This window comes from Pterocles gutturalis, unplaced genomic scaffold (assembly GCF_000699245.1).
Source record: "Pterocles gutturalis isolate BGI_N339 unplaced genomic scaffold, ASM69924v1 scaffold9995, whole genome shotgun sequence".
Lineage (NCBI taxonomy): Eukaryota > Metazoa > Chordata > Aves > Pterocliformes > Pteroclidae > Pterocles > Pterocles gutturalis.
The window spans coordinates 39,104-49,506 of NW_010138230.1; the positions used below are offsets into that span (position 1 = coordinate 39,104).

General features: G+C 39.8%; 1 protein-coding gene across 1 annotated transcript in view; it reads left to right on the forward strand.

Annotated features, from left to right (window-relative positions):
- PKP2 (plakophilin 2) overlaps positions 1-7,226 on the forward strand; it is a 39,019-nt gene extending 31,793 nt beyond the window's left edge. Inside the window, exons 8-12 of the mRNA XM_010082910.1 lie at positions 721-894; positions 1,463-1,616; positions 4,344-4,533; positions 5,525-5,612; positions 7,158-7,226. Of these exons, the coding sequence (XP_010081212.1) occupies positions 721-894; positions 1,463-1,616; positions 4,344-4,533; positions 5,525-5,612; positions 7,158-7,226 (675 nt within the window). The remainder of the gene's footprint in view (positions 1-720; positions 895-1,462; positions 1,617-4,343; positions 4,534-5,524; positions 5,613-7,157) is intronic.
- The last annotated feature ends 3,177 nt before the right edge of the window (positions 7,227-10,403 follow it).

Consider the following 10,403-nt stretch of genomic DNA (forward strand, 5'->3'; position numbering starts at 1 on the left):
CAAATTTATTGATAGCCTTTCCTAACACTCATTATCTTGTTCAGCTGATGATGGTGGAAACGACATAGCAATTCACTGTTTCATTAGTTGAGGAATACTGCCACTCAGTTTCATCCCCTCTGATGGATCTAAGTGGTATCTGTACCACGTACAGCAATTGTGCAAGAGCCCTACGAATGAGTGGGCATTGTGATGGTTTCACCAATGAAACCAGCAGAAGGGGACTTGCCATTTCCATGACTTACTGGCTTTTGGGCTATTTCAAGACCTCTTCTTTTGATGCCATGTGGTACAAATCACAAATATTCTTGCAACTGGGAATTGTTGGAGAGAAAACAGGTATAAGGAGAGGGTGAAAGTGAAAGAAAAGGCTTGATGACTCTTCCCCATCTGTTGGTTTTGCTGGAGTGTATTCTGCCTTCTCCCATTCCATCCGCAGTACAACTCTATCTGGACATTTCTGTTTCTCCTTGGCCTCGGCCCCTAGTGTCAGTTACTGGGATATGAGAAGCAGCTTCCCCCATACCTATCTCCTCTTTTTGGATGGAGTGACCAGTATAAATAAATATTGAAATTTGACACGTTGTTATTTGAGTTCACAGCTTGACAATCTGCAAATAATCTGGTCATAGAGAGTTACAAAATGACTAGTTTAGCTTGTGATGCTTTAAGTCATATAAGGTCACTGTTTCTAAAGGCTTGATCTGTTTACATGTTTAGAAGCAGCAGGACACCCCACTACCTGAGGAAAAGAGCAATCCCAGAGGTGTTGAATCGCTCTGGCATTCCACACTGATTAGGATATATCTCTCCTTAATAGCAAAGAGTACCAGAAACTATACCCAGGAAGCATCTCTGGGAGCTCTTCAGAACCTCACAGCTGGCACTGGACCAGTAAGTCAGATTTTTTCTTTTTTCTTGTCATTTAATTCTTAATGTGAATGCGTAGAGTTCAGAGCTGCAGTGCAACATGTGCACCAGTGACTGAGGAGTCACTAGCTCACAGACATGATCAAGGAGATCAAAGAACATCGAAGGGAAAGTCATAACCAGCAACGCAGCTATTTTCTGCTTGACAAATACAGGGACTGCTTCTTCTCACTCTGTGCACACCTCCACATGTGGAATTTGGTAATTCATTGCACAATGAGGGATGAGTAGATGTTAAAAGCACTAAAAAAGTGGTTTTGTGGAACATAATCAGTACTGTGGGGAGAAGAAGGCTCTGACACAACCACAGATTACTTTTGTGGTGAAGAAACTAATGACCTCTGTCTGAGCAACTGGCCAGAGAGCATGTGGGAGAAAGAAGGCTCGAAACTTCTTTTTGTTGCAACTTATATGTAGCTCTGGATTTAAACTATTTTAAATATTTTAAATTGATGTAGATAACCTGGTGTGCTTTTTTATGAGGCTATGCATTCATGGTAATGACACGCTATTGCCACATGCCTTATAACAGATGCCATTTGCAGTGGCGCGGACTGTTGTTCAGAAGGCAAATGGCCTTCCAAGTATTCGAAATATGCTGCATGTAAGCCACCCGACAGTAAAGAAGACAGCAGTCTCACTGCTCAGGAACTTATCTCGCAACACCTCTCTGCAAAGTGATATAGGTGAGCAAAGACTAACATTGTCTCTTGGGCTTTCTTTCTCTGCTCTCTTTACCTTGAACTTTCCTTCTTTAAAAAATACACAAAGAAACTGATATGTGGATTCAGTAGATTTCCAGGTCAGGTACTTGCAGTCATTTTACAGGGTTGAAAATAAAGAGTTTTGCCTAATCTAATCTAATCTAACCTCAAGTTTTCTCTAAATTGTGTATTCCTCATCAGATACTTCCATTGATGTTACTTTCAAAAAATACATAATGGAAGTAGAATCTACCCAGATTTGGAGAGGGAGTTTTTCTTCTGCTTAAAATAGGGTAAAGGAAGGTGAGTGCTGGGTTCTGTGCTGCCATAGCTATGTAATCCTTAGTGAGAAATCATAGAACATCTCTAATTCCTCTAGCAAAGATCATGTTTTCTTCTTTTAGGTACAAAGCTTTGGAAGCTTGCAGCTCACACAGTTTTCTTGCATAAGCTTTTTGAAAATGGAAGCCAGAAGATGCTATAGAGAAAATAGTTCACTCCTTTTAGAGGACTTTATTTCTAAAATGTTGTCATTGTTTTCACATCAGAAGCCATTTCTATTCTGAGTACTCTCATTTCGATTTAATGTATAGGATAAAATTAATTCACATCATTTGTTGTCCTTTTCTGTGTTCCCACCAAAGGTGGAAGGGGAAATTACAGGCATACAGCTGTTCATGGGGCAGATTAACCTCCAGAATTCTGCAGAAGAGTCTCTTGGGCACTGTTTAATCCTTAGAGAACATTCCCTATTAATGAAAACATTATAATATGGGCTGATTTCAATCGGATAATCCATATGGTGTTAAAAATTACAGTGGTGAATCCCCCAGAAAGAGCAGGAATTAAGCTGAGGAGAAGTTGGTATTTCATCAGCAAAAACAATTTATGACAGAATGTGGGAAAGACAAAATAGCATGAAGCTTTGGAGCAAGGTACTTCCTCTTGCATGTTCACAGTCTTGCTTTACTGATTGTAGAGAGAACTGGGGGAATTTCAAGTGAACTTTTCTCCATGAAAAGGTGTTCTTTTTGATTGACTGAAAACATATGTGAATTCAGGTCAAATTCTACAAATGATTTTGGCCAAAGGAAAACATGTGGAAGGGCATACTCTTTCCTAAATAAAAATGTTTGTATTTATCAAGCAAAATGAACCCTCAATATCAAATTGAGACAAATTCAATATAAAACATCTCTAAAAGTATTGAAAAGCAGCAGAAAATCTCCTATTTTACTTGAAAAAAATAACACTGTTTGAACTGACATTTTCAAGATACTGCCAAATGTACGTTCTGAAAATTGCCTTCCTTGATTTACCAATGTAAGAAAAAAAATGGACTATCATGTCAGACATAATTGCTTTGACTGACACTTAGCATAGAAGGTGGTTCATTCAGTTTTAATGGTCCTTTTCTAAATTGCATGTAGTTTAATCTCAATATACATTAACCTTGTCACACACCCCTCTGGAGGAATGAACAGAACTCAGGGAGAGCAAAGCACTCTGTCCAAGTGAAACACTGGGTAGGGAGGGGAGAATAGCCAATATGGCCTCACACTGTATCCTTCCTTTCCAAAATGCCCCAAATTAGTGCCCAGCGCTACTCCTTGCAGAAGGAGCTGCTGGCTATGAGCTCTTGCTGACTGCTGTAATTTTCTCCATCAGCTGTGGTCCACACGGCACAGATCTCACAGTATACAGTAGGACTCAGTTGCTGTTACAGAATCACAGAATCACAGAATGTTAGAGATTGGAAGGGACCTCGAAAGATCATCTAGTCCAATCCCCCTGCCGGAGCAGGAACACCTAGATCAGATCACACAGGAACGCATCCAGGCGGGCTTTGAATGTCTCCAGAGAAGGAGACTCCACAACCTCTCTGGGCAGCCTGTTCCAGTGCTCTGTCACCCTCACCGTGAAGAAGTTTTTTCTCATATTCAAGTGGAACCTCCTATGTTCCAGCTTGAACCCATTGCCCCTTGTCCTATCACTAGATGTCACAGAGAAGAGCATGGCTCCATCCTCCTGACACTCACCCTTTACATATTTATAAACATTGATTAGGTCACCCCTCAGTCTCCTCTTTTCCAAGCTAAAGAGACCCAGCTCCCTCAGCCTTTCCTCATAAGTGAGATGCTCCATTCCCTTATGTCCAGAGCTGCTGTTTGCTCTTTGGTTGGCTGGTAGGGTCACACCCAGTGTGGTCAAAGTGATGAGGTGTTTCTTGAGCAGGGATGGACTTCAGAATATGATGTTCATCTTAAGTAAATGGCTTGCACACTGGCTCAGAAGGTTGAGTGTGTGCATCCCCCTATAGCCAGCCACTGACAAGTGCAGCACTAACCATTGTGTGGTAGTCACCCTTTCTCACTCTGTTGTGTATCACTACACCCATGATTACCTACAGGACACGCAGGGTTCCTCAGGAAGTGGCAGCCTGCTGCTAGCATACACATAGTGACCTCACTACAGTACAGGAGATATTCATGTATTGCGCATAAGAAGCAAAATACAAACTGTCCGATTTAGGGCAGATGCAGCTTAACTGAAATTGTGTGGATGTAATGCAGGTGTGAAACCATGCTCTGTTGCGGGAGCACACAGCACCATGGTAGATGATAATGGGAGGAGTAAGATTTTGTAGGACCCCTAGATAAGTCTGCACCTGTTAATAATTGAGTTGCTTGTCTCTCTTCCAACTTGCAGCTAGAGAAGTTTTGCCTGATTTGGTCTCAGTACTTCCTGATTCTGTCCCGGAGTCTGATATTGTCTGTGAAACTACAGCATCCATCTGCTACACCTTGTACAACTTGACACAGAGCAGTTCTCACAATGCACGGCTCCTTCTGAGTGCTGATGGCCTACCGAAGATTATTACCATCAGCATGAATGACAGGTAAGGTGGTTAAGAAGCCTTCCCTCCTCTTCCTTTCCCTGGGGAAAAAAGAAACTGCAACCTCTGCCACCTGCGAGGGAAAAACACTGCATCTTAGGGTACAGGACAGCTTAAACAAGTGACTGTGATGTGAATAGAATTACACATATTGGGAAATACAGAAAAATCTCATAACTTCTGTTCCATCAACAGCTAAATTTGCCATGTCCCAGCATTTTAAATAGTTCCTCTGAAGATGACGGCACAATATTATCTATATTCTAATATATTTAGTGACTGACCATCAGATCTTATGTGTCCCCGAAAAGTTTCTGTATTTCCTGTTCTTTGTAACACGTCCCTGATAATCTTTAGCAGAAAACTGCAGAGATACATTTTATAGAGCTGATAGAACTGTACTTAAAAATTATTTATAAAGGGGCATTTTAGATAATACATGTTGAATTTCATTTAATAATTGTTTAATGTGTAATCACATGCAACAAATGTTTAATCAAAAGAGAATAATTAATGCTTTGTGAATATGAATAATTATTCTATTTGCCTTCCTCTCTTTTTACAAAATGAAAGAGGAAAGTCATCTCAGTAGAGGAAGCCTCATGAGGCTCTGAATAGTTTAAATCCTATCTAACTAACTAGAGATTTTACCTGCTGGAAAGACCATTTTGAATTCTTGTTATGCTGAGGTGTATTTTCCCTCACTGAATATGAACAGTATGATAGCTGCTCTAAGATGAAGGCTACAGAGTACTTAATTTCTGTCTAATTTTGAAGAATGAGTGAAGCAGGGAGGTATGTTACATTTGTTTCAGTAGTCAGGACAGCATGAAATGTGCCAGAATACCTTAAGAGCAATAAAACATCATTGAGGAGGAAAGAGAGAGAGACAGAAAAAACATTATGAGGTTACATTTGCTGAAGTCTGCACATGCACTGTGATTATGAAGTGAGATTTTAAACATGTTTTATCATTCTTTTTACAAAATTGCAGTAATATGTTCAGCAAAGCTAGTAGGGCAGCTTCAGTCCTCCTCTACTCCTTGTGGTCACATACCGACCTCCACAGTGCTTACAAAAAGGTAAGATATGGGTTAGACAAAAGACATTTAACCTCTCCTTTCAGACCTAGAACCCTCTCATTTGTCCTCTGGGGCCCTTAACGCTTCTGCACTGTTAAGAAACAACCTATGATAGGATTTGATGTTTCTATTGCTTCTACATAATCCTGCACAAATAATTCATGCCCTTAATTTTTGCTCATCTGTGTTCATATTCTCTACCTCTGTGGTTTTACATCCACTGGCAAAGTTTATGAAAAGCATTGTTGCTGCCTGACAGAAGTCTCAAACGGTGAGAAGTGATGCACAGCAGTTGTCCATCCGCCACTGACTGAACCGGCCTTGCACAAAGGGCCTAGGGTGCCAGCACAAGCAAAGGCAGGGTGAGGCAGCTTCCTGCTTTAAAACCAGAGCAGTTTTATTCTCCTTGTTGTTTGTATGCTCAGCGAGTCCAGGTGTTTGCTATATTCAGACAAAAAGTTAGGGCCTGGGAAAGATGTTGGCAAACCTTTACTGCCACAGTCAAAATCAAACAAAAAATGACCAGTATGAATCAGCCAACAAACCAGTTTGTTTCTTTCCTTTTGAAGCTCTATGACTGCTTTTTCAACACGCAGCTGGGTTGACTTCAACCTACCTACCTTCAACCTGCATTTCAAACTGTTTTCATTTCTTCTTGTCTTGCTGTTCAGAACCTCTGTCACCTAAAATTCTCTATAACCTAAAACTATTCAATTTTTTCAAGCTCTAGCCCTTGGCATTTATTAGTCAGCTTGTTTCTTTTTGTAGATTTTTTGTTGAAATTTGCTCAAAAAAAATTACGTAGTGTAGTATCCTTTAACAGTCTTGCATTACACTTGGCGGTATACTGCTCCACAAACCAGAAATCTGCATTCAAGAGTAAGGGTGCTGGACCCATATGAACTCTGACTGGATTTTGTTGTCTCTGGCTTTTTGGAACTACATTCCTGACTTTACTGTACAGCAATATCACTGATGGCATGAATTTTCTGAAGTCACTGGTACTTTGGATATGCCTATAAGACACATTTGTTGGATCTGAGTTTCAAAAAATGCTGATTACTTGCTGTTCTTGTGCAAATCGGGTCACATAGAGATATCAGGTATAGCACTGAAAACTGCAGTCCACCTAGTGCCTGGACATTTTTGAAAAGTCAGTCTAATAAGCAACAGAAGTCCCTTGATCAAATGAGACTGATAAAATCCTGAGTCATTTTGGCACTGCCCTCTACTCTGTTCAGATAGGGTTAATCTCAGCTGATGGGAGTCACCTAAGAGTTAGGAGTCTGTAGAGCTGAGCTAGAAGAATAGGCTACCCATGCAGTCAGTGGAGAGAATTGAGCAACTCCAATGATTAATCGCACCTATCTCAGACTGAATGTAGTCACACCGGGGAGATGTCTGTTCTGTCTGTGTTGACTGCAGAGGACTCTGCCTAGACTCCTACCATGGCTCCATATCTAGCTATTAGGCAGCAGAACCCACCCTTCACTTGCAGAATCTTCACTGAAGATAACGCATTATTCTGTTTCTTTTATTTCAAAGGCTGACTTTAAGAAGGCAGATTTCGTCAATACCCGGACCACAAAAGCCTATAACTCACTAAAAGATTGAATCAGAGCATAACACCACTGAAGACAAATGAGATCATACATCAATTGACATGACAATCTTCATGCGGTTGGTGTTGCCATCATGAACCAGAAAGTATCTCAGAAAAAAGAGGCTGATTTTCTATAGGACTTCAGTGAGCAGAAGATAGCTGTTTTGTGTTTTTAATCCTAATCACCTTGTTGTCACTGTATATATATCAATTTAAGAAGTTTATATCAATATAAGAATAACCAAAGATGGATTCTTCAGGATGTCTGATGTGAATTTTCATCCAGGTTGACCACTAGTCAGAGCTTCAGATGACTAACTTTACTCTAACAGGCATTTATGTAGAGAGGTTTGAAATGCTGACTGGCAGCAAATTATTTTCAGACTGTTTTATACGGATAGTTTTCTACAGTGGGTAAGCATCAAGTGCACTGCTCAGGACATAGTAGTTTTTCACCCTTTTGTTTCTTCACACACGTTAAATAAGAATCTCCAGACTCTGTGAGTATACACAAGAGCCGTTTCACTACCTGCATTATAAAAGCACCAATGAAGTTAAAATTTGGTTTGTATTGCTTGTATTCATGTGTTCACTGGTTCTTAAGCCTCTTTCCTTTGAGAATTCATCAGCAACAGCAACAAAACTGATTTTACAGAGGTCTTATAATCCCTTGCTTCTCTCATCCTCCCTCATGTGGCTGTTGGAACTTATGTGTCCAGAAAGGGTTTTAACTAGAACCACTATGTTTCAGACACTTTGGGCTCAACTTTACCCATCATTCTTTGCTAGTTGGTGGAAGAGTTACTTACTGGTGATTCAGTGATTATTTTATGAAAATTGCATTTTCAAAATGATTCTGTTGATAATCTATACATAGTAAAGGGAGTGGAGTTGCCTTTAGTTTTTAGTTAATAGATACATACACACAAGAGGTTAGGCTCCGTACTGCTTAAGGAATTCATCTGATTCTACTTCATATTCTCTTACTTGAAATCATCATCCTCCCTACAGCAATTATGTGCAATGTGATAACTGAAGGACTATGTCTGCACATGTGGGAATAGGTAGCAGGAGGAGAAAAATTCCTAAGCACCTAAAGGCTGTTCCCATGATATGATCATCAGAGAGGAAAAAGAAGCGCTAAAAAACCCCATCTGATACATTTAGTAAGTGAGATTTATCTCAACAAAACAGTAGTTAAATTGTCCATTACACCAGTAGGAAATTCAGATATAAATATATAAAACTCTGTGGATTGGATTAGCAGCTGGCATGATCCGGCATTAGTTTTCCGATATCAGGGGAGCTACGCTACATTTATGACAACCAAGACTTTGACATATGTATCTTCAAGCCTTCCTGCACAAGTGGAGCCCATCCTGTACCCCCACACTGAACTGCTAGCACAGGAGCTATTACAGCTGTTCTTCTCCAGAAGGGGATGCATAATCCTTTGGGCAGAGTCCTCACAGAAGAGATCATCAGTTCCCTTAATTTCAACACTGCTGGCCAAAGGTCTAGCCCCTACCAGAAACTTAGAACCAGCAGATTGTGACATTGCTTGGTGTCCGAACATATTTCTGGATATTGGGGAGATAAATTCTGCTGGTAGGTGCACATAGTTCTCATAGGGTTCCCAGAAAGTCCTACACATGCATGCAGAACAGAATGTGTCCTGGGGAGTTAAGCAAACAACCCTGCTTCCCCATCACATATCATTTTCATAGGTCTGTTAGTCCTCTGCATTTGATTTGAATAACTCAAATCAAATGCATTCCAGTAAGAGGTTTTAAAAATACTATTGTTTTTTTAAGCAGTCGTTTTCAAAATACTTCAGGTCCAAAAACAACACAGGGGAAGGGGACTTACAGCATCACATGTTGATTAAATTGTTTTTATTATTTTTTTTAAATATGATAGAAAATAGACAATTAAAATCTAACTTTTTCTGCTGACTTGTTAACCCAAGTAACACTACATATGCCATGAATGAATAAACACCAGAAAACCTAGACAAGTCTACTTGGACTGCCCAAAAAGTAGTGGTAGGCAAAATTAATATACAAATAGTAAACCTAAATACAGAGTAGTTTGGGAATGAAGAACTGCAGTGTAAAAATCGGGAAGGGGGCTTTTATAAATACTCAAGTATTGGTTTAGTTCTGTGAAACTCATATGCTATTAAAAGAAAAAAAATACCAATGCTGAGCATTTTCAAATGCCCCACTGAGTATGTCTAACTCCCAGTAAGATATCCTTAAGAATGGGGTGCAAACTTTTTGTGTTGTTTCTATTGATAGAGTCTATTTAAAATCAAAGCAGTGTTCAGAAGTCATGAGGAAGAATATCAGACCTGGCAACTACTGAAAGCTGTAAACAGGGATGAGGAACAACGACACACCTTATTGCAACTGATCTCCTACTTGTACACAATCAAAAACATTTCTGCAGGACTCCAAAGGAAGCACAGAATGCTAGTCAGAGAAATAATAAATTGTTCTCTCTAATACAAAAAATCTGTCTTTGGTCTTTGTTGTTATTACTGAACCTACTTGCTGGGATGCAGCAAATGTATTTTCAAGCCTTAACCCTTCCTTTAAAAGGGCAAATTCACTTTTAAATTAAATCTAAGTACAGAGACCTGGACTTTTCTTCAACAGGAGATTGTTGTTGAAGGCAAGATGGTAATGCTCCTGTTGGCATCAGAGGTCTTCTGCAAATAATTTATTTTTACTTACAAAATCCGTTACAGCTGTCTTTGTCCAGTATTGCTGACCTATCAAAGCACCTAGCATCCTCTGTCTTCACCCCTCTTTAACTGGACTTTGCCAGTAAACTTTGCAATGGACTGTATCACCAATGGAGATCTCAAATGTAATTAGGATCATCCTCGCTCGTCTTGGACTTGGGAAATATAACCTCCTTGTTTGCTCCTTTACAGAGAGGAGTTTTAAGGCATTGAATTTAGACATACAGGGTAGCATCCAAAACATCTTTGGCAGAACCAGGAATGGACTCCAGGTCCTTCTATCTTGAAATAGTGTCTTAGCCACAACCCAATACAACCATCTTTCACTGAATATTTTTAGTAGAAACTCTTAATTAATATGGATGATGTTGTAGTAGATTCCACTGAATACAGACTTTAATTCATTGCCGGAGAATTAGTCATTCCTTTCCCCATTTCA